Source organism: Podarcis liolepis (genome assembly GCF_965112155.1).
Source record: "Podarcis liolepis genome assembly, chromosome: Z".
In the NCBI taxonomy this organism is placed as follows: Eukaryota; Metazoa; Chordata; class Lepidosauria; order Squamata; family Lacertidae; genus Podarcis; species Podarcis liolepis.
This window is the reverse complement of record NC_139570.1, coordinates 39,183,036-39,208,203: the sequence shown is the minus strand read 5'-3', so window position 1 is coordinate 39,208,203 and position 25,168 is coordinate 39,183,036. Positions and strand designations below refer to the sequence as shown.

The 25,168-nt window shown below is 44.3% G+C and overlaps 1 protein-coding gene across 17 annotated transcripts in view; it reads left to right on the top strand.

Annotated features, from left to right (window-relative positions):
- MAPKAP1 (MAPK associated protein 1) overlaps positions 1–25,168 on the top strand; it is a 180,283-nt gene that overhangs the window by 54,501 nt on the left and 100,614 nt on the right. For all 17 annotated transcript variants that reach the window (XR_014521594.1, XR_014521595.1, XR_014521596.1 and 14 more), the window contains exons 5-6: positions 18,012–18,184; positions 21,388–21,564. Coding sequence is in view for 9 of the 17 variants with exons in the window: in XM_083485910.1 (XP_083342036.1) it covers positions 18,012–18,184; positions 21,388–21,564 (350 nt within the window). In the remaining 8 variants the exon portion in view is untranslated. The remainder of the gene's footprint in view (positions 1–18,011; positions 18,185–21,387; positions 21,565–25,168) is intronic.

Sequence of the window (25,168 nt, the reverse complement as noted above, 5' to 3'; positions counted from 1 at the left end):
CTGACTTAAGAGGTGCTTCACTTTCACTCCATGTGGCTCCATCCCACATGGCATTAAATTCTCTGCCCTTGATTTGGCACTGTAAAGTGGGAGGCTCCTGTTTCCTTGGGGGAAAGGTGCTTGTGAAACTCTTGACTCTGGTGCTGTTTGCTGGGCTGCTGCTTGGTAGCCTCTGGTTAGCGAGCCCCTGGTGTGAAATATCCTCCAAATGGAGCCCCTGGTGGTCATGAGTGGACTTGCCCGGCAATGGCACTGGAGAGGGCTGGGGTGCCCAAATGACAGTGGCCACTAGCAGGACAACAGGCAAGGCATCTGTCCCAATGGGCCCTGTTAAGGTCTGTGGGCCTTGGCAAATGACCAAGTATGCCTAGTGCTGACACAGGGCTTGATTAGGAACATGGGAAGCTTCCTTGGGACTATTGGCCCATCTAGCCCAATATTGTCAACACTGACTGGCAGAGTTTCAAGCATGGTTCTCTCCCAACCCAGCCTGGAGATATCAGGGATTGAACTTTGAGCCTTTTGCACGCCAGGCAGATGCTTGGCCACAGACCTGTGGCCCTTCCCCATAGCTTGTGGCTGATAACCATGACTTGATGTGTCATTTGTGAAATGCTTTTGTTCATTAAAAAAAATCCACCTAAGCTAGCAGCCAATCCCCATATTTTGTGGCAGTGAATTCTCTTTGTTAATTATGTGTGATTATTTGGTTTTTTTGTCCTTAAGCTGCTGCCCATCTTCTCCATTGAGTGATTGCAGATTCATGTGAGACAACAATAATAATTTTTCTCTGTTTATTGGGTGTACTACTCAAACTTACTTTAATATTTTAGACATTCATTGCAGCAACAATGACGACGACGACGACGATGATGATGATGATAATAATAATAATAATAATACCCCAGTCCACCTTGCATGATTCATACTTTAATAGATTTGTTCAGTTTCACATGTTGTTTTAAAATCCTGCAAACAATAAGCTGGCACTTCCTAAACATTTATTCCTAAACAGATAATTGGGGGGGGGGGGGAGGATTTGAACATTTGCCTGAAATATGCAAAATTGTAATGCTTACCACAAAGCATTATCAAAAACACTGAGGAGAAAGGGGAAGAAGGGTCCATTTCTAATGAGGTATAGAATATAATTTTAATGAATATGTGGTTTGGAATGGATACTGATGAGCTGGGGGGGGGGGGAGGAGAGGGGGAGTATTTCCAAAGCAGCGGTCATTTAATTAGAACATGTTTAATTAGAATAAAAAATTTAAAAATACAATTTTACGTGACAGTCTAGTTAATCTTCTGCTTGAATCATATTGCGTTTTATTCAATTTAATTGATTTTAAGCTTTGGTCTAATGTCATTATCCTTCACTTAATTATAAATTGTTCAAAATGAAAACATGTTCGTAAGTCAACATTCTAAATAGCCAAAGGAAATGTTGAATTGTTTTATTAGCAAAAGTATAAAATTCCTGACTTATATAAAGAAAGAGAGAGAGAGAGAACACACACACCAAAATCTCCTAAGTGTATTTTAGATGGTGCTTTAAAAAAGAAAAAAAAGGCGAGAAGTGGTTTACAATCTAGCTTCATGTTCTTGTTTTAATTTCATAAATCATTATTGATTCTTTTAGATTGCTAAGCCGTCCTTTCTCCAAGGACTCTAGGTGATGGCATTGTTTTAAGATTTCAAAAAGTTTTAAAAAAATATCCAGGAAAGATAATGGATTTATCCCAGGGCATGAAATGCAGACTGAGATGAGATCTCTGCACAAAGAGCAGTTGCAGTAGACAGCAGACCCTCCTTCCCTGATGGGCTGGTGGACAATTTCTGATGGGCAATCCAGTGCAGGCTTCACCAACATGTTGCTAGCTGAGACTGATGGGAGTTGCAGTCCAAAACATCTGGACCACGGCAAAGGATGATTTAGTGCCAGCTGGTTGCTGGGATTTTTGCAAACAATGCTGGAATTAAATAACATTGTTCGTTCTGGTTCTGTGAGGCACTTCTTAAAGCCAGTAAGGGGAACCTGTAGCCATTGGTCCACCTCACCTCAAAAAGGAGATTGCAGAGTTTCAAAAAGGTCCAGAAAAGGGCAGCCAAAAAAGAAGAAATGAAAAGAAAAGGGCAACCAAAATGACCAAGGGATGTAGTGAAAGTTTGCAGCATTTGCAACTATATAGTTTAGAGAAAAGGTGGGTAAGAGGTGGCATGATAGAAGTTTATGCGTTTCATGGATAATTTTCTCTCCTTGCTCATGGGCATCCAATGAAGCTGAATGTTGGAAGGATGAGGACAAGACAAAATAAAGTACTTTAAACAACACGTAATTAAACAATGAAAGTCACTCCCAAGTTGCTCCATGAGGGGTGGTGGTGGCATGGCTTTAACCAGATTTCTCACCCTGAAGGAGGCAGGCCGGAGCTTCAACTTTATAGAGCCAGGTAGAATCCTATTGGTCTCTGGGCGTCACCTGATTCTTGCTGAGCTGGAAGCTGCAGTAGTGCTCTCTAGCTATCAACTCTGAGGGTGCTGAAGCACCGCTAAGAACAAGCCAATGGCTCCTTCCTCAAGGAACAAGATGAGGAACCCATAGCCTTCCAGGTGGTGTTTGACTCCCATCGGCCCTATCCAGCATGGGCAGTGGTCAGGCATGGCAGGCAGTGTACTCCCAACGACATGTGGAGGAGCTGCAGATTCTCCATCCCTCTTGTAGTGCATCTTTGTCATGCAAAAAGGTACCCTGGATCCTGGCTTTCAGGGTTGCCCATTCTTAGGCCCTCTGTTGTTTCTCCACTTATTTGCCTTTTCTCCGAGCTAAAGAAAGAATTGTTGGGGAAGAGAGGGCGGTTCTTCCTGGCTCACGGCTTGACATTCTTTCCACCAGCCATACACTGATTGTGGTGGTTTCCCTGCGGTGTGATTGCAGTGATGGTCGGTGGCTGCCATCGCGCCAGGTGCACATAGCAGGGAAGACAAAGGGAGCCAGCTGAGCCAGGAATTGCAACTCCCAGTATTCTGAAGCCAGCAAATTAACATAGGTTAGTGGGTCAGGCTGCTTGGATAGGCAAAGACCTCTGGCAGCTGAGGAGAAGCTTCCCAGTTTGTCCTTTTCAAACTCTTTAGTACTCTTCCCTCCCTCCCACCCACCCACACACATTTATCATTACCATCGCGTCGCCACTTCCACTAGCTGAGGCTAGGTTTTTTAGAAGATAGCAAGATCATTTCTTTTGTTACCTGCATCTTCTCCTCCAGGATCAGGGACAATAATTAAAGGCGAACATCTTTGGCGAGCAGCTGGAGTCAAATTCCAGCTGACTGCAGCACCTGCGAAGACTATACCTCTCTGCCTGAGGGGGCCATGTGGTACGATGCCAGCCATGGCTGACGCGGCGACAGTGTGTGTGTGTATGTATGCGTGCATGCGCTCCAGAGAGCGCAAATTTGCCAGCGAGTTCAGGAGCGCTCTCCTGCCCTTCTGCGAAGCTTCAGATGGCAGCCCCGTGCCAAGGAAACGGGGGGAATGTCTGGCTTAGACTAATTAGAAGGATGATTTGTGAAACGCAGGCTATTTATTTAATTAATCACAGGCACAAAGCTATAAAGCCCATATTTTAAAAATCCCTGTTAGTTTGCCATGTGGTTAGGAGATTGGGGCACATTAAAAAGTGACATGGTGATGTATTAAAAAATGCTTCGGCAAAGGTTGGCAAATGTCCTCAAGGAACTTAAGCTGTCGGCTCTCTGCAAATAGCGTAACATTGGGATATGGAGCCCATTTTGCAACATAGGGTATGTGAGAGCACATCTATCTTTCTTGTTTTTTAACAGCATCTGTTTGTTAAAGGATCACATGTCAGGTTTCTAAGCATGTTTGGGTTGTTCTAATTTATAAAGAGGAGGGCTTTTGGTTGTCACATTTCATTGCTGGGTTTGTTTGTTTGCTTCCTTCCTTGCTTGCTTAATGAAATCATAGTCTTCAACAAGGGAGTGAAATGTGAATAAATTCTCCTAAACCAGACTATCCTTTTCTGTTTTATTGAGTGCAGAGTATGGTTACCCCCATTTAACTAACCACATAAACTACTGTGGTCTGGAAAGCCTGCATGGTGCAGTAGTGTCAGAGTAAGACCTAAGAACACAAGAAGAGCCCTGATGGATCAGGCAATGGTCTGTCTAGTCCAGCCTCCTGTTCTCCCAGTGGCCAACCAGATGCTCAGGACCTGAGCACAAGAACACTCTCCCCTCCAGAAGGTCTCCAGCAACTGGCATTCAGAAGCATTGCTATCTCAATTTGTGGTGGTTGAGCAAAGCCATCATGGCTAGTAGCCATCAATAGACCTCTCCTTCATTAATTTGTCTAGTGCTTTTTTAAAAGAGTGGGAGACCAGGGTTCAAAACTGCACTCAGCCTAGAAGCTTACTGGGTGACCTTGGCTTAGTCACTTTCTCTCAGCCTAATGTCTCTCACAGGGTTGTGATGATACAATGAGGATGGAGAGAGCTACATCTGTTACCTTGAGCTTGTGATATATTATATATTATAGCTTGGGATATTATACACACACACACACACACACACACACACACACACACCTTGGTTGTCTAACACCTTGCAAACGTTTTGGCTCCCGAATGCCGCAAACCGAAGGTGAATGTTCCGGTTTGCGAATGTTCTTTGGAATCCAAACTTCCAAGGCGGCTTCCAATTGAGTGCAGGAAGCTCCTGCAGCCAATCAGAAGCCACGCCTTGGTTTTCAAACTTTTCAGAAGTCAAACGGACTTCTGGAATGGATTCCGTTTGAAAATCAAAGTACACACACACACACATATATATATCTTAGCTGCTTACAGATGTCCACTTTACATAATGTTGCATCAGAAACCATTGATATGTTGGGTATGAGTAAGAAATACAATATTGTGTGGGGCCACAATTGGCCTTCATTCACAATTTTTTAGAATTAACGAAGAACCACCTTCTCTGTGAATCTGCTTATCTGCTGAGGTCATCACTGTTTGCCTTGTTTCTGGGAGCTAGGTATGCGTTACCCTAGACAGGACCTCCCCAGTGCTGGCCCTCTTAACTGTGAACCTCAAGGGACATTGACCTGGCACCAACACCAGTGTCCTCTAGACTTTAGGCCCCCATTTCCCTTGGATAGCAATTATCGACATGCACACTAATTAGCAGGAGTGCTTAGCTCTGTTGCTTTATGGGGTTAGATTTCTGGCCTCTCAGTTCTTTATGCTTGCTGCATTGTATGGTTGTTCCTAAAGTGATTTGTTCAGCTGCACTGATGGACCAGATTTAAAAATCTCCCTCCTTCATGTCTGTCTCGCCTGTTGTCAAGGCGGTTTAAGAAAGCAGAAATGTAATAAAAACTGTGTGTCCAATAAAAATGTTCTGTGATAGGTAAACAGATATAAAATTACAGTGGATGTCTGAGATTTGATGAATCCTGGCATGTGCATATGAACGCTGACAGTCTGAAACAAATTTTTGGAGTGCTGGCATTGACTGGTGTATGTTCCTGCTTGTCGTGTACACACACTAGTGAATGCTAACAATCTCATTTTGTTGGCTATCAACATTCACTGATACAGCTCTTGAGTTTTTGGACATTCGTTCTGCAGTGTGACTAGAATGAATTGATGTGTTTGTTTGTTTGTTTGTTTGCGTGTTTGCGCATGCTTGTTTATATTCCATATTGTATATAGTTCTTCTATGATCGCTTAGGTTCACTAAATTCCTGGCTGTTGGGATATATTCCCTTTGCTGTCCGTCCCCGTCCCCGTCCCCCCCTTGTTTGAGGTGCGTGGATCAGACTGAAGCTAGCTTAAAAGGACATCCAGTTTGTGGAGATTTGGGGGGAGTGCTGTAAGTCTGCTTTATGTGGTATAATAATTAACTGGAACATTAGGATGAGGGTTTGGTGTGTATGTGAAGGGAAATCTAGGAATAAAACATGAGTATGTTAATGCAGCCTGGGGCTGATGCTGGAGTCATCATTGCAATGCAGATAAAGCATCCCTCATAACTGCTGTTGCCTATTGGAGCTTCCGAAACATCTGGGCCTCTAATTGAAAAATAGTGTGGGGTGGTAGAAAGGAGGGGGGGGGAGTGAATGAGAAAGAGAAATGCCACTAAGTGAAGGCAACAATTTAGAATACCAAAATGCAAGGGGGTGTCTGTATTTACATTGTATTTAAATATTCATACTGTGTTATGCTTTGCATAACAGGAAATTACTGGGTTAAATTTTTATGAGCAGTGACAGCGCAAATGAGATAAATTAAGTGAGAAAGTTAATGGGATTTTACTACAACGGCGAGATAAATGGGTGATCCATTGTATGAAGCATTGTTTCAACACGCTATTCTGGGTTGAACTTTGTGACATGGTCCAGCAGCACTAGGCAGCTTTGCCTTTTGGGCATGATGGCCTTCAGACCATATATGGTGGCTTAGACATGTGTTGTAATAACTACTAAGAGGCCACTGAAAGAAGGAAAGAAAGAAAGAAATGTTCCTCTGATGAGAGGGGGCTGTCTGTTGCAACTCTGCATGCTTCTCACTATTCTGGATTGTCAATCAGACTGAGCTGGGGTTGGTAATTCTATGTCGGGTGTGATTGCAGTCCAGCAGGGCAGCAGAGTTGCCCGTCCTTAGAGGAGGTTGCTTGTTGCTTCTCTGCATGAGTCAGTGCTTCGGGATTGCCTCCTTCTCTTAGAAAACTTGCTCTGATCAGTAAATTCTATGAAAGTCCAGAAAAGGCTGCCTCTCGGGTTAGGTAATTCCGTTGTCTCCATTCAACATTTCATGATTTAAGAATAAGATTGTATGAGATTTAATTTGGAAGAAAACAACACATCTCTGTAATCAGGTTGAAACTAAACTCACCTTTTATAAGATGATATCCAAATATTGGTCATATTCAGAGTAGACCCATTAGAATCAATGGGTTTGACTAACTTGTGAGTATGAGTTGGTTGACTTATGCCCACAACATATGAATACAAGGGCTTATTGCTTTGTTATCCCAAACACTCCTGGGCAGGAATAATGGAAAGCAGGAGCAAGTTTACATCTCACTGAGCCAACTAGGAATGCCCATTAATTTCAGTAGATCTACTCTGAATGGGAGATTTATTTATTGCATTTATATCCCACTTTTTTCTCCAAGGATCTCAAGGAAGTGCGCATGGTTCTCCTCCTCCTCCTTTAATCTCTGCAACCACCCTGTGAAGTAGAGTAGGCTGAGAGGCAGTGACTGGGCCAAGGTCACCCAGAGAGCTTGATGGCTGAGTGGGGTGGGGATTTGAACCCTGGTCGCAACACTAAGCCACACTGCCTCATTGGATGCAACCCAATGTTTGGCTGGGGGTTGTTTGTCTTGTGAGCCCTCTGAGAACTACTTTTTGTAGGGCAGAAACTAGATTCTATTCTATTTTCCTGTTTGATCCTGAAACTAGAAAACAAAGGTGTTTCCTCTCTTGCCCTCTAAAAGCAAGGGGAAGGGTGCCTTTTGCATTAAGGAAAGGGGGGAACACACCCCAAAAAGTCCATTTGTTTCTATTTCGCCTAATGTTTTACATTGTTTGTTAGGAGGTGAGTCAATGACTTGAATTAATTCTAATTACTGGAGAGACATATACTGATTGAGCAAATAAAGTAGTATGCTCATTTGCACCAAGGCCATCTAATTAAATGCTAACTTTGGATAAGCTGGATGTGCGTGAAAGATTAATTTTTAAGAGGTTTTTATGACTCACTAAATAACGATTCAGTAAAATCTTTTGCATTATATATCATTAGGCCATCTAATCTTAAAGTAATATAACATTTAGTCACTGAACTCTATTGTACAAGAAAATGTGGTAAATTATTATTATTAACAAATTAATCATTACTCCCCCCCCCCCCCGGTGTGTGTGTTTGCTGCTGTGTTTGGGATTAAAATAAGCCTCCAGTGACTGAACTGGGGTTGGGTTTTGATGTGGGAGGGGAGGTAGAGCAGAGCCCCATCATAAGGTCTTAGGGGCTACTGGGGAGGTGTTCAGAGTTGGCCCACCTATGATGCAAAGTGAGACAACTGCCTCAGGTGGCACAATCCACAAGGGCAGCAGTTCTGGCCACCACCTGCTGCTGCCTACTCAGCTGTACCCCTCACACCGCCTTTACACTGACGTCTTGGTGAATAGGAGCTGCTTACCCCTTCTTCTATGGTGGTAGTGGGGATGCCATTTTGTGGTTTGCCTCAGGTGCCAAAGTGTATTGGGCTGTTATGCAGATGAACATAGACGCACTTCTGTCCTGCATCATGAACATGAGGCAATTGGAATGGCTACCTGGAAGGCATTTCAGCACTTTACCATATTTGTCCGTGTAAAAATTAGGGGGCATCTTATACACGGATCCCCCCATTTTCTTAAACCTGAGTCCCCCAAAATAGGGGGCGTCTTATACATGGAAAAATACGGTAAGTCAGACATCATTGCCTTAATTCAGGCAATGCCCTCTAGATAGTACTGGGAACGACAGTTCAAGCATAGCCAATGGTCAGGGATGATTGGGAATTGGAGCCTAGCAACATCTGGGGGAGCATAGGTTAAATCAAGTAGCCTTCAAAATGAAAGACTGGTGCAGAATCACTTCATGTTTGACCCACCCACCCACCTCACAGCCAAGTTTGTAACTGGACCAATGCTGAAGCATCATCACTGTACTGGAGGTGTTGTGGATGTGCTGGAACGATGGTACCATAAGTGATGGGTGCGTAGTACTGTTAATACATTATGGACCACAGTCCTTCAGGAAATAAGCTGGATCACAAAACAAGCTTTGTTCCATGCATGGCACAATTGGCTTTATTCACTATTTTTAAGGATGAATAGAAGGATCTTCTGCATAAAGAACTGATTGTATTTCGTCTATTGGGTTTCAATCGTTTGCCGTTGTCTGTGTGGAGACAAAAGGTTTGGACTTTGACTTTCATAGAAAAGCTGACCAAGCAGTTAAGGGTATTAAATGTATGAAAAATTGAAAATTATTTTGTATAATTATTCTGAAAAATCATTTTTGTATAAATTTGATATGGTTTTATAATAAGTGTATTAGAAAGAGATTCCAACATGCAACCTCTGGCAACGAATGTCCAATTATGGCAGGGTATATTTGGCTAACCTCTGTGTCTTATTCTCATGAGGGGAATGGGGATTACGCTAGTTGCATAGGGGCTTCTTGTGTTGCTTTATAGGAAAATTAAATTTAAATGTTTATTTTTTATATTAAAAAAACCACTGTTGTGGTTTCTGAGCAATCCCATATTAATTTATTTCACAGTACTTATATATCATTTGATTATTAAAAAAAATAAAGAAACAAAGCAATTTACAAAAGAATGAAACAATAAAATTATCAGTGAAAATAGTAGTTAAAAACAACTATTTAAAACCTTCAGAAACAATTAAAATCAACAATAAGCTAAAAGCCACGTCTGGACAGGTTTGCCTAACTAAAAATGGTTTTAGCAGGTGCCAGAAAAAGTACAGTAAAAGTGCCTGCCTGAGGTCAATAGGCAGGGAGTTCCAAAGTATGGGCACTCCCATTTTATAATTTATACATTGCTTACATGCCAAAATCGCTTCTATGTTGTTCATAGAATTTTAAAATCTTCACATGATTAAAACGCACAACAAAACAATTCCATTCGAACCTTAAAAATGTCCATTATAAAAATCGACAAGAGAAGCCTGTTTAAGATGTAACAACTATATTAAAATGGTTAGATCAGGAAGTTCAATTTCAGGGGGGGGGGGCACTTGCTTAAACAGGTGTGTCTTCAAGAGCCGGCTGAATGCCAATACCAATGGGGCCTCTTGCAGGACCCCCCCCCCCAACTTCCCTGATTCTACCAGGATATCCTGGATTCACTGAAACATTGCCAGCTTCCCTTTGGATCTGGGAATGCCCTGCTTTCCCCACTCCAGAACTGCCAGAGCTCTGGGAGGAGGGTGAACCAGCCGAGCCTCTCCATGGCCACTGCTGTTGGCTTCCTCCCTTTTGCCACACATAGCAGCTGCTGGAAAGCAGGCGGGAGGCGAGAGGAGAGGCCACCGCTATCATAGCACAGCCCCAAGTGATGTGCTGGAACAGGGGTTGCCAAACTAAGGCCCGCAGGCCGGATAAGGCCCGAGGGACTCGTTTGTCCGGCCCGCAGCAACCCTCGCCGCCCGCTCTTACCGGCGCTGCGCTGCACGGCTGCCCACTTCTGGGTTGGAGGAGCACCGGAAATAGCTTGTGCATATGCACAAGCATTATTTGCACATGTGCAAGCATTATTTCCAGTGCACATCCGGAGCGTAGGAGGCCCGTGCACACACGCACACAAGCTATTTCCGGTGTTCCTCCAACCCAGAAGTGCGCCATAAATAACATGTGCACACGCGTATGGGCACGTGCTCCCCCACCCTCTGCCCTGCCGTGCAATTGGCCCTGGAGACGCTGGCCCGAGGCGCGGTAAGTTTGCTGAACCCTGTGCTGGAACCAGCAGCTCTGGCCCTCCCGCTCCAGAAAACCGCCAGCATGGCCAGCGCTGCGAGGATCATCTCCCTGCAAAGGCTGCCCTTGCCTCCCTGGCATGCTGAAGCGAAGCCCAGTGGAGGAAAGGCTGGCGATGCTACCACCACTGCTCCTCCGCTCCTCTGCTTCCACCCCCAGGCCATGCCTGATCCTAGGAACTTGTGAAGGACTTTCTAGAACTTTCCCAAGGAGGTGGCCCCCTGTTCCTTCTCTCAGGTAGAGAGGCAGCCCCCCTCTGAGCATATGTCAAAAGGCAGAGCTAGCACCTTCCCCCTGGGTTTTCCCGACCTCTGCTTCAGCATCATGGCTGAGAACTTCCTCTGTGAGTTAAAAGAGCTTGTTGGGCCTAGTTGCAATTTGTTCTGTCCTGTGCTCTTGTTGAGCTAGTTATTGCCACCATTTTTGTTTCCAGAGCTTTCTATTTTAGTGTTGCCATATCTTGAAGAGCAAAAAAGAGGACAGCCTGAGCTGGGGAAAGAGGCGTGCGGGGGCCACTGCCACGCCTGTGCACCTCTTTTCCCGGCTCGGGCTGGCAGCAGCTGTAGCATGCAGAGCAGGAAAACACCAAAAAGTTAGGAAGTGGGCAAACTCTGGCTGTTCTGAATCTGAATCAGCTGTTTGGGTAGCAAAGTTTGGGTCTAATTCTTTGCATTCAAATAACTGAGATTTCAGATAACAAGCGTTCCAATGGTGGGAGCTGCATGTACCTATGACAGAGCAGGACACTTTCAAAAAATTACTGGTGGCTCCTCATGGTCTCTGTGAAGGCCCTCATATGTCTTCTGTACGACAGTTCCCATCCTAAGAGGGCTGTTGATTTCTTATGTCACTGGATATAACCCAATGTTAGTTCCACTCAGAGTAGACCTATTTAAGTCAGTGCTCACAGGTGACATAGGTTCATTAATTTCAGTGGGTCTACTCTGAGTAGAATCTAGTTGGCTATAACCCTTTTTTCTTGTTGAGATGCTCTAGCTTGATAGGTGTAATGGAAAGCAGAATGGAGAATGAATACATTCTCCTGTGGATTTTCATTAGGAGTTAGCATTAAATCTCCTAAGAACTCCTTTTATTGTGTGGATGAAGTCTAAAACTGGTAACTCTTCTTTATAGGTCTTTAAAAAAAAAAGCCTGGTTTTATATTTAACACGTATTGATTTTATCCTATAAAATGATTGAATAGCCGTCCCTGAAACTGCTCTGTGAGGCCGACAGACCGGATCCAGTGTCTAAATTGTTTCCTGGCTGCTGTCGTCATTGTGGAATTTGGTGTTTTATAATTCTAAAACCCGGGAATGTTAGATGAGCTTCCTAATCCTAATGAAGGCAGTGGAAAGAGAACGCACAGTATTCTTGTTGCAGTCTTAACCATTCCCCTTTGTGGGGGCCTCAGTGGTGAAGCCGCTCAGGTGCTTGAAATAATCTGATGAAACTTGAGGATATATACATCCCTGTGTACAGTAGTGTTGTGGCAAATACAGAAGTGTGGAGTCCTGTCATGATAGCCATGCCCTTTCAGATCCACACTCCTTCTAAAATGATATAATAGTAGTAGTAGTAGTAGTAATGATGATGATACAGTGGTACCTCTGGTTGCGAACGGGATCCACTCTGGAGGCCTGTTCACAACATGAAAAGAACGCAACCCGCAGCGGCGCATTTGCGCACGCGTGGGTTGCGATTTGCCGCTTCCGCGCACATGCGTGATGTCATTTTGCGCTTCTGCACATGCGCGAGCGGAGAAACCTGGAAGTAATCCTTTCTGGTACTTCTGGGTCGCCGTGGGACGTAACCTGAAGGAACGTAACATGAAGCAAACATAACATGAGGTATGACTGTAATGTATGCATTGAACAGATCTCAGAGTCTTGCCTTTCAGCAAAATCTACTATTTTCTGTGCGCATACATGAGCAAATGATTTGAAGTTATGCGACACTCCAATATCTTCTTTCCTTGTGTTTTATGCAAAGTTCCACTGTGTGTTACAAAACTTGCACACCATTCTCTTGAAAGTGAAGGACCTTGTATTTTCAGGGTTTCTAAGGGTTTAGTTTTGGAGCATATCGTGGCTAAAAAACTTCCCTTTCATGCTGATTGGGCAGCTCTAGTATGCTGGAGACAGGAACCCTGCTGCGGAAATAGTCACAGGTCATTGGCCCTGTGACCCTCGAGAACTACAACACAACTGCCTCCATACCAGTAATGGGAGAGCTTCAGTTTTTCTCAGTGGGTGGTGGATCACATCTTTATATTCTTGCAAATTCACACACACACTGCATCAGTGTTTCTCAGCTTATTCTTTTTGAAATAATTTTGATTAGGTTTTCAAGAAAAAGTAAACGCATAAGCAATTATATGTTCAATAAAATATGCTGATACAGTTGCATAACACCGTTCATTTTTCTCAGCTTCTGATAAGCCAAGGCACACCTTTCCCCCCTTTTTCTCCCAATGAAAACTGACTGCACACTTTATTTATTTATTACATTTATATCCTGTCTTTCACCCATCCTGGAATTCACAGCGGTGAATGTGGGGACTCCTTTGCCGGAGGAGATCCACTCGGTGTCATCCTACGTGATCCTCACCTCCTGAAGGCTTGCTTGCTCTTAGCAGGCTTTTAAAGTTTATCTGGCTGGTGGATTTTTCTCTGCTCTATTATGTCTGCCTCATTTGTTTTTATTGTAATTTGTATTTTAACTGTAGGGAAGAAGAGTGTTTTTATGTTGTTTTATTCTGTGAGACGCTGTTGAATTTCTTCAGATGGAAAGGCAGAAGATAAATTACCTAAGATAAATATTGGGTTCCTAGGTGGTCTCCCATCCAGACACACAGACCAGATCTAGACCTGCTGAATTTCAGCTCATCATGATCACAGCAATGCTACTTTGTTCTGATGCACGCAGTTCCTTCCCCGTTTTATCCTCACAGCAACCCTGGTAGGTAGGGTTGGCTGAGAGATGGAGTGTAATAGCTGAGTGGGAATGTTTGGTCCTAGTCAGACACTCACCACTACATCATATTAGTGCCATGGGCTGGCTGAGTCAGGACGATACAGATGGAGGGTTTGCCAAGGACCCAGGGGAGGACTCTAGCAGATATGTGTGTCTTTGCTGGGACTGGGGCAGCCTGATAGTGAAGATCCTGGTGGGAGGGGTCCCTCAATCTGCTGTCATGAGAACGTAAGAGGACCGTACCGGATCAGGAAACCAGCCCATCTAGCCCAGCATCCTGTTCTCACAGGGGCCAGCCTGTGGGAAACCAGCAAGCAGGATTCGAGCACAAGAACTCTCTCCCCTCCTGTGGTTTCCAGCAAATTGTATTCAGAAGCATTGCTGCCTCTGACTTTTGAGGCAGAGCATAGCCATCTTTGCAACAACAGGCGTTCACAGTGCCTGTTGTGCCACCCACCCTGGCACCATCGTACACTGGGAACAGCCCGGCCTTTCTATAGGGGAATGTTCTTGTTAGAATTCCTGCTCCACGATTGCAGTCATGGGATTGTTGTCTTTCACATGACGGTGTATGTTTCGACTCCACAGAGTGGGAAGTGACGGCAACAGGATGTTTGTGTTACTGTGTTCCATGAAGTGGGACTATTGTCCTTTGTCCTTTTTCTCTTTGCTGTCTGATGCTAGAGAGAGAGGGAGCCATGTTTCAGTGCTCCATGTGTGTTTATATGTAAATAAAGTCAAAATGCTGAGTTGTTGAGGTATGCTATGCAAACTGCAAAGACTCTGTGGATCCCTAAGTGTGCCGATGTCTGTTGGCATCGGTTGCTGTGATGTTCAGGCAGAAGAAAGCTTTTGAAGCTCCCGAATGATCGACCAGGAGGGAGGGAACATGCCAGTCGGGCATGTGTCTCTGCCAGGGTCCTACTCGAGAGTAGGCTGAGCTCCTGACAGTTCTCCCAGGCCTGGGTGCCTCTCACCTATGTCTAGGAGGTGCCAAAGCAGAAGGGAAAGGAGGCTTTTGCCTACTAGGCATAGTGAGAGATTGCAGAACACTTGCTGCACTAAGTGGTACCCACCCCATTCCTATATATAGGATAGTGAGGGGTTGTGTTGGATCAGCATCCAAAGCTTGGGGAGTTAACAGCACCTGCCTTTGTTGCAGCTGTATTTAGGATTAATTATGTGTGTTGCCTGAAGTGCCTTAAGACAGCAATTTGCATATGTACAGCAGCAAAATCTAAACATTGAAGCTTTTGGAAAGAATCCTCCTTTCCGCCTTCGTTCATCAGTAACTGGGAGCCAGGACTGCTGACTCCTCTCATGGTGGGAGTCCTTCTGATACATGAGCATGCACAAACTCTCCACACTCTCTTTTATTTGTTACTTCCATTCATTGCAGATCTGCAATGGCAATACTGTGTACACTAAAATAATAAATATATATATATATTGTGGGATTTTCAGCCATGACCCTCAGGCACCATTTGTCACTCCTATGTGTATAAAATGTGTCAATTCTCATTATATAATGTAATGTGCCTGATAACTTACTTTATATAGGCTGCATCCGGTGTCAAGATGAAATAATTCAAGATGAAATAATTTTTTGACAAATTAACAGTGCCACAGGTGACAGGTCAGGACAATGTTACTTTTATTGTCCCTTTTACGCCTACTGGATTTATTGGCAGGTTTGAAGGAAACGCCAAATAGTGGGCACCCGTGTACTAAATGGATTTCCCATCTGGCTTCTTACCAAACCTATTAATAAAGTTTGCCAGTACTTGACTCATGAGAGGGACAGTGTCGTGTAGTGGTTAGAGTGCTGACCTAAGACCTGGAGGACCAGAGTTTCAGATCCTTAAGTCAGCCATGAAGCTCACTGGATCACCTTAGGCTGATCACTGTTTGTTTGCCTAGCCCACCTTGAAGGAAGTTGGTAAGCAGTTAGAGACCCTTGGATTGGCTGGGCTGAGGGATACCGTATTTTTTGCACCATAACACTCACTTTTTTCCTCCTAAAAAGTAAGGGGAAATGTCTGTGCGTGTTATGGAGGGAATGCCTACAGGTGGCATGCCTACGGATTTTCCTCCTCTAAAAACTACGTGTGTGTTATGGTCGGGTGCGTGTTATAGAGCGAAAAATACGGTAAATCCAATGCTGGCTTCTCCTCCTCCAGCTCCTTGGCTTCAGGACAGTTGGTTTGGAGAGGATGCAGTAAGCCTAACAAGAGCCCATGTCCTTCATTCCAGAACCCCTACCAATTCAGTGCTGCTGCCCACAGCCCAGCCCTGACAGTGGCTAAGGCCCATAGTCACCATCCTCTGTTCTCTCCCTGGCAATATGTTTTTTTTTAGAAAGGTAAATGTATGTGCTTAGCGCTGCAAATCCTTTGGTGTATATGCACATCAGCAATTCAGCAGCCCCAGCACTGTCTTCGTCATCTTTCCATAGAAAAGATTAACGATGATAAAGCAGCGAAGGCCCAATTTTCAACTTGAGCCTTCCAACATTAGAATGATATAAATAAGAATCATAAATCCGTTGTTCCCGGTTACAGTATTCCCTTGGCATCCTGGATAGAGCAAGGGATGGGTTCCTGGCTTTTGCAGGGGAGGGTGCAGGGGCGGCGGGGCTGGAGAGAAAGAGATTCACTGTCTGTTGATGACATGTTAATTCATGCAACTTCTTTGTCGGCAGGAAACGAAGGAATGCACTTTCTGCACTTTCAAACATTAATCACCTGCCGCTCCTTTCCTTGTCTTCTGCTCCCCCTTGTCAGAATTTGTATAATGCAAGCTCCTTGGAGGCAGTGACCTAGCATTTTAATTTATTCATATATTTTGCGATGTAGAATTTCTGTGAAGCACACTGTGCTTATGGAAACTGTTAATGATAATTTTATTTCTTTAACTAGAGACTAGAGTGAGGGTCCTGCCACAGTAAATAAAACTGCTTGGTTAAGCTAAAACAGATGAGGGACCCTTGGGCTTCCAGATGTTGTTGAACTACATCTCCCATCAACCCTACCAAGCATGGCCAAATGGTCAGGGATGGTAGAAGTTGTTGTTCAGCAACATCTGGAGGGCCAAATATTTCTCATACCTGCTTCTGCTTGGACCTCAATCTGTCTGGACCTGCATACATGCTGCTGAGAGTAGTGCTGGGGTTATGACCCTGGGTGGGCAGGCTGCATTGATAACATCTGCTGACCCAGCTTAAAGTGCCCCAGCAGCACTATAAAGCCAGCCAGCCTTGGGGATGGGGCCGCCCCCGAAGGGGCGAAACCAAAGGGGGTCATCCCTTTGGGGGTGGAGCGAGGACGTGGACCAGCCTCACTTGAGGTAAGATTATTGTTTTAATGAGGCTGGGCTTTAAACTTGGGTGTTTTAAATTCAGGGGTGGTGGTGTTTTACTTGAAAAAATATGCCTGGGAGGAGAGGACTGGGAAAACAGGAGTGGGAAGCAATTGCATTAGTTCATAGCAACGGGAGGTATGGTGTGGGAGGTGGGGCAGGCCAGGTAGGGGGCACACAGCACAGGCAGCTGGCGACTGTTCTGTGTGGCGGCCCCCCCTCTGACCTGAGGAATTGCAGTTGTCCTATCAGCCAGTTACCTACCTCTCTGGAATTATTCTGTGGAAGTGGCAAGTTGTATGTGGATATCCAAATCGTATACCGTGATACCTTGGGTTAAGAACTTAATTCATTCTGGAGGTCCATTCTTAACCTGAAACTTTTCTTAACCTGAGGTACCACTTTAGCTAATGGGGCCTCCTGCTGCCGCCGCACAATTTTTTTTCTCATCCTGAAGGAAAGTTCTTAACATGAAGTACTATTTCTGGGTTAGTGGAGTCTATAACCTGAAGTGTCTATAACCTGAAGCGTCTGTAACTCGAGGTACCACTGTATATGGGAAGGCCTGTAGCACGATGGTTGAGCACCTTCTTTGCATGCAGAAGGTCCCCAGATTCTATCCCCAGCATTTCCAAGTGCGGCTGAAAGGGAATTCTGTCTGAAACACTGGATAGCCATTGCTAGTCAGTGTAGGCATTTCTGAGCTAGATGGACCAATGGACCAAGTCAATGGTCTGACTTGGTATAAGACAGCTTCCTATGTCTGTATGTTCCCGTATTCCCATTGCATAAAAGGAAAAGCAGAATAAATTATGTGAAACAAGTGAAATGACTCAGGTATGCATAATTCATGCACATTGCAGGGTCCATCTTTCACTGCTGAATTGGGATCGCAGAATCTAGGTTGCAGAATTGTGGTCTTTTTCAAGCACAAGATAACCACGAGGCAACCATACATGTCAGTCACCCACCCTGAGCTGGAAAGCAACCTTTTCTATTTTGTCTAGTCACTCCTTGCCAAATCATGTCTATCTGTTGTCCCTCCCTCCCTCCCTCCCTCCCTCCCTCTCTATATATGTATATTGAAATCTCTTCTCCTGACAGGGCCATATTGGCACCACTGCAACCAAAATCATTGATGTCTACCTCCCGCTGCACACAAACCAGGACAAACTGCAGCCCATGACTGTGGTGACCATCGCCAATGCCAAGGTGCATGACTTGATTGGGCTCATCTGCTGGCAGTACACGAGTGAAGGACGGGAACCCAAACTCAAGTAGGCCCTTTCTTTTTCTGCTTTCTTCTCCATCCCTTCCCCCTCATCCTTCTCTCTCTCTTTCTCTCCCCCCCCCCCCCAGCAGCCACTTTTGCATAATGAAATGGATTTCCACATCAATATTTTTTTTTTTTACAGATAAATCTTGCTGGAACACCTCCACATTTATCAATATTTCCTTCCAAGCTATGCATACATCTATATCTATTTCTCTTTCAATTAAATTACTGGGTTCCATGTAATGACAAGCATATGAAGCCAGTGTTGTATAAATGAATCATCATTTTGAGATGCTCTCCCTTTTTGGGTGTCTTGTTTGTTTGTTTTTAAAAAAGATAAATCATATCTACTTCAGTGTCACCGACACTGCTTACATATTCATGTCCAATGGGCTTTTTAACCACTCTTTCACAACTGTGGGTCAAATAAAGCTGTGCTTCCCAAACTTCTAACATAACTGAGGAGTGCTGCTTCTTATTGTGCATGAAAAGTTGCCCACAATCAAAAGACTTGGGAAGTGCACAAATGGGATAGGGAGGGTCCTCCCTCCAGAGATCACTTCACAGATAAGCTAACTCAGAGTGAGGGCAAAAGTACAGAGGCTTTGTAGAACCTGGTCTCAGGATTGGCCTTTGGAGTTCGGCTGATTGTGACCAGACATCCTGGTACCGCAGTCTAGGTGGTGCTCTTGAACCATAGAGCTCTGCTTCCTAGACTTGCAGCAGGAACAGAGCAGAGATAGCACAGGAAGTGCCTAAGCCTGATTGCTTGGGAGTCCCAGTTCAAGATGTAAACACACCCCAGCCCTATACATATCTGCTTCCATCATTAGGCAGGATTGTTAGCGGCTCTGAGCCCAGCTTCAGCTGGGGAGGGCGGGATATAAATAAATTATTATTATTATTATTATTATTATTATTATTATTATTATTATTATTATTATTATACCATTGAAAGATATTTTTTAAATATTGTAAAAGTGACTTGATTGACTTGCTACAATGGAAGCAGCGGTGCCTGGCCCTGTATTAAAGGTTTCTTCCCCTTAACCTCTGTGTTTAGAGTGTTTCTTCTCCTCCAGGATTCAACCTTCTTCACAATCCTGATATTCCATTGCATAATAAAAGCCATCTTTTGTGAGCAGTTGATGAGTTCTGCAGTTGCTATTACTTTTTGATCCCAGTGTGGGGGTTTTTTGTACCACTGTCCTCTTGAACTCCATGTAAACTGTTACACAAAGTAATAGCAAGTCCTTCAAATGCCCCTGCAACAAAACCGTAATGTTTACAACAGGCCAACAGAGTGGGATTACTTCCTCGTTAGCCATCAGTTTATCCAACGTGCAGGTTACATTAACTTTAATGTGTCATTATTACTTGTTTGATATAATAAATACTTTAGCCATGACAGTGTGCGGATGGATCACCCGTAGTAAGCGCTCTTGGGTGAGCTGAGTTGCAACCCAAGGTATGCAGATTAATTGGGAAAATTGCAAATCAGGTAGTCGGTGAAATAATTCACTGTCGCATCCAATCAATAAACTTTGTAAATCAACTCATTTAATTCCACACACAGAAAAATGATCTATATAGATCAAGCGACCAATTAAACAATTAGCATGCGCTTTGCTATTAATTAATTTAAGCATCAGTCAAGCAATTAAAACTTCCAAATTCACCCAGCTGAGTTTAGAATCCCTCCTGCCAGACGCCAAACATTTAGGCAGATCTTCCATGCCATGCTGGAATGAAACAGAATACTGGTAAAGTGGCGACAGAGAACCAGTGGATTGATCAGGAAAGAGTTTTTTAAAATAAAAAATAAAAAGAGTAATTAAAAAGTAATAGTAGGTTGTAGCCAATGCTAGTCCCACTCAGAGTAGACCACTGATAATAATAGACATGACTAACTTAAATCCATTTATTCCAGTGGGTCTACTCTGAGTAGTTGGAAACAACCTAGTTGTCTTGAGAGACAATGGAGTGTGCCTCTGGGGCTGAAGTCAAAGTGTTGGAGAATCACAGCTCTGCTGTGGCTGCAGAGACCAGTAACTCATAACTGCTGCCTCCTGCATTGTTTTTGCTTTGTTAGCAGCACTGAAGTGACCTCTCCAGGGTGCAAGCTTGGGCAGTGTGTATGAAGGTCCTAGGTTCCCGAGATAACAAGACCCCCCCCCCTCCCAGCATCGCTGGCATGGTCAAAGGAAAGCAGAGCAATACATTTGGCACCAGCTGGAAGAAATTGCTGGAAGGAGGCGTATAAGACAGCATCCAACTGCCTTAGGGACTCCATTCTGTATTTATGTAGGGTTTATTTCTTTTCTTCTCCTGAAGATGTCCCGCAAGGCAGCGGGTAAGTCAACCCATTAGGTTTTTTTTTATTTATATGCCTCTTAATACCAGTATAGGCTTCTAAGCTGCTTTATAAGTATAAAAACCAATGGCACAATTATTAAAATACACATACCTATAATTAAAATATGCAATAAAACAATCCTGTTAAAACAGTAAAGCAATTAGAACAGGAGACTCTGGTTGAAAGATCAAGGGAATGCCTGTGTAAACAAGGTGTGTCTTCAAAAGCCGGCAGGATGCCAGTGCAGATGGAGCCTCTAGTGTTTCAGCAGGGAATGCATTTAACAGTGCATACAGTTTGACATTATCTTAAGTTGGATCATTTCGGAAAATTTGAAGTATTGCCCATTTCCAATAAGCATATTTTCCATTTCCATTTTCCATTCTCTGACCCTTGCAGTATGAGTATTATTTTTTAATCATTTAAATCACATAATAATTCTGTGAAGTTCTTTATGTGAAGTACCTTGAACACCCTACATTGTATCAGTACTCCTTATGACAATCCTGTACTGTAGGTCAGCATCATTACCACCATAAATAGTGAATTTGTGGCAGAGGTGAAATTTGAACCAGGAAGTTCCTAATGCCACGAGAAGCAGTGATGCCATTAGTTCAGGGGTCTGTAAAAGGTGGAGAGGTCTATCCATGGCTATTAACCATAATGGCAAAATAAAACATCCAAGCACTCTGTACACTTGAAAGTACCTTTGAGGAAAAAATTACTGCGCATTACTGAGTGCAAACCAGCTGCCTTCTCCCTTGCTAAACTTTTTTTTTAATAGTGGAAAGCAATATACAAATTTATTAAACCTCAACCTGAGACACTCTTCCTTTCATTTGCTGCAGTGAAAATGTCAGCGCTTACTGCCTCCACATTGCTGAGGACGATGGTGAGGTTGACACAGACTTCCCACCCTTGGATTGCAATGAGCCCATCCACAAGTTCGGCTTCAGCACACTGGCACTGGTAGAGAAATACTCCTCACCCGGCTTGGCAGCCAAGCAGTCCCTCTTCGTCCGGATGTGAGTTTGCACAACAGCTTCCCCCTTCCTTCTCTATCCCTCTTTCTTTATTTCCTTAACAATCTTGGTGCATGGGACACTTCCAGACAGTCACTGGTTTCAGGGGGGATTCAGTCCTACACTGACTGGCAAACTGAGATGGTGTTACAGTGGTGCCCCGCAAGACGAATGCCTCGCAAGACGGAAAACTCGCTAGACAAAAGAGTTTTCTGTTTTGGAGGTGCTTTGCAAAACAAATCTTCTATGGGCTTGCTTCGCAAGACGACAATGTCTTGCGAGTTCCTGCTGGGTTTTTTTCCTCCCCCCCCTTTTTTTTCTAAGCCGCTTATCAGCTGATCCTATCAGCAGATAAGCCGCTAAAAGCCGCTAATAGCGCTAATCTGCTAATCCATCAATGGGCTTGCTTCACAAGACGAAAAAAACGCTAGACGAAGAGAATCACAGAATGGATTCTTTTCGTCTTGCAAGGCACCACTGTACTATGGTGGTTTGGCAGAACTCGCACAACAAGTCTGCTTTCCCAAAAGAGCTGACTTTTTTGCACTAAAGAATAGTGACGGCAAAAGCACTAGGAAGCATGGGATAACACTCTGATGCGGCAGCACCTAAGCTCCCCACAAACAGATTGGGATAAATCCTCATTAAATAGTCAGTTGTCAACTAATCTCCCAGCAAACAGATCAGGATAAATACTCAATAGGTTGCTCAGGGGGAACAGCCATGGTCTTCCTCAAGACCACCAGGATGCTGCTTTCCATATTTCAGGGTTAATTTACTATTAACTTCTTTCCTACCCTCGGGGCAGCATACATTGTCAGAGGCACCGTATCACCATTGTAAGAGGCAGTATGCCTCCGAATATCAGTTGCTGGGAATCACAGGTAGGCAGAGTGCTCTTGTGAGCTTCCCACACGTCTGTTTGGCCACTGTGAGAACAGAATGCTGGACTAGATAGGCCTGATCAGCAGCCTCATCTTAAGTTCTTGTGTACTCTCTTTCTCTACTTAGCAAAAATAATGCTGTAATATTTTTGTTATTTTTTTAAAAAAAAGTCATGTAGCCTGCTCATAAGTTCACACACCAGCTTCCATTTCAGAATCTGATTCTAAATGGGCTTGCTTTGAAGGACAAAAGCATGGCGTCCGATTCAAAGACAGCATTGATGGGGGTTTAAATCTCATAGGACTAATCATTTGCTCAAGTGCTGGAAAACCCAACAGCATGGATTTAAATGTATTCCAAATTCCATCCATATGCTCATCGCTTGTTCACTGGCTCTTTTTGTCGTCATTGCATATATGCAGATTCCATGCATATGTGTGTGTTTGTATGCAGAATTGTACTTTCCATTTTGTTTCAGCTGCACACATTTTCACTGTCCTGAAGAGTTTCTGGCCCTAAGGACAGAACAAACGTCATCCGCATAACTCAGTGCTTGCAAATCTGACTCTGTTTCTCCCTTGGCAGGGACTGTGTCTGGGGAGAAGTTGAGGCTTTCCATGTGTCTGTCTTGAAATGACAGAAGTCACTAAGGGGCGGTGGGGGGGAGGATGGATGGCTTTGGTCTGCCAGCTGTGTGTGTGTGTGTGTGTGTAAGTGCGTAAGGTTCTGATAGATCCAGAGATTGAAAACTTGGCCCAGTGGCATTTTCAAGAGGCCTAAGAGATTTGCAGTTCAGCGGAAGGCAGACTTGAATGTACATTGGGGCCTAAGCTGCTTAGGCCTTTATAGGCAAAAAGACAACAACAACCTCATGACCAAACACTAGAAAACTGATATAATAAAGCTACTTTTACTGTTGGAGGCAGGAATGCTTCTGAATACCAGTTGCTGGAAGCAACAGAAGGGGAGAGGGCTCTTATGCTCAGGTCCTGCTTGCAGATTTCCCATAGGTATCTGGTTGGCTGCTGAGAACGGGATGCTGAGCTGGATGGGCCTTTGGCCTGATCCAGCAGCTCTTAGGTTCTTAAGCAGTTGCTCATTCTGTGCCATCTGAAGCATCCATGTCAGCAAACGAGTTAGGGCCATCGAGGCCTCTGGTTGCCGATTACTGCTGCTTCTGATGTCTGAAGCCTGTCCGTGCATTGTGCTGAATTTGTTCTTGAATACAACATGGTCAGCCAAGCTAACAATGACAAAGCCCCGCTTGGTGGTTGCCAGTTCTGGCATGGCATGCTTTGGCAGGAAGCACTTTGCCGAACTTTGTTCTCTTGAAAAGTCCTGCCAAGGCAAACCAGCAGCCACCAGAGTTTGTTTAGAAATACCTGGTGGCAGAGGTTGGAACGTCCGTTTGATATTTCAAGGCGAGAATGAATGTCTTTGTGGTTATGGAGAGTAGTAAATAATTGAGTTTGATTAGGGAGAGGCACCTCATTATCCCCCCCACCTGTGCCCAGCTGGTAGGGGAGGGTCGAAATGAAGCCATTAGCTGTCTCTCTTACTGGCATCTCAAAGCGCTCAAATACATCTGTGTCTTATTTTCTTTTCTGGCACAATCAGTCGAGCGAGCTAAGCAGGCATGACCGAATTTGGCAAGTTCCAAGGACTCTGGCAAAGTTACACAAGGAGAAGACGGAAGGGCAGCCATCCTGGCTTTGAATGCGGCCATTAGTCTAGTGAGCTGATGGCTTTTGGAAGACAATCGGCCGGGACAAAAAGGAGTTTTGTCTGTCCAATGTCAAGCGCTAAGCTCCCCCGGCAAGCTGCTCTCATCAAGTGGGATTTTTCAAGCCAAGTCCTAACTGAGCATACACTGCCACATAAGCATATCTGGTAAACTGGGACATGGGTGTTTAGAAGGGGCTGCTCTACTCCTCTTCCATGGTCCTGGAAAGCCAGGGTGGTGTAACAGGTAGAACATTGGCAAGAGTTAGGCAAAAGAGACCTGGTTTCAAATCCTGGTTGCAGTCATGAGGATGACTTAGGGACAGTCCTTGACTCTCAGCTTCACCTGCCAGACTACAGCTCAGTTATAAAGCAGCTGCATTGCATGCAGAAGGCCCCAGGCTCATTCCCTGGTGTCTTCAGGTAGGGCTGTGGAAACCCTGGAGAGCCACTGCCTGCCATTGTAGACATCCCGAAGCTGGATGGACCAGTAGTCTGATTCAGTATAAGGCAGCTTCTTATGTCCCTTCTAAAACCAATGAAGCTTTTCCAAGTTCTGTATCTCTGCCTGATCTTGGTAAAAGACTGGATGTGAGCTAATAAACTGAAGCCAAATCCAGACAAGGCAGGGGTGCTCCTGGTCAGTCACAAGGCAGATCAGGGAATAGAGGTTCAATCTATTTTGGATGGGGTTGCACACCCATTGAATCGTAGAATTGTAGACTTGGAAGGGATCCAAAGGATCATCAAGTCAATCCCCTCTTAGTTCAGGAATCACAGCTAAAGAATCTCTGACAGATGGCCATCCAACCTCTGTTTAGAAACATCTGCTTAGGTTTGCAGTTTGGGTGTGGTTCTGAATCCAGCCCAGAAACTGGTTGCCCATGTTTCAGCAGCAGCCAGGAACACTCCTCAGAGCATACAATATTATTATAATTACCGTATTTTTTGCCCTATAGGACGCACTTTTCCCCCTCCAAAAATGAAGGGGAAATCTGGG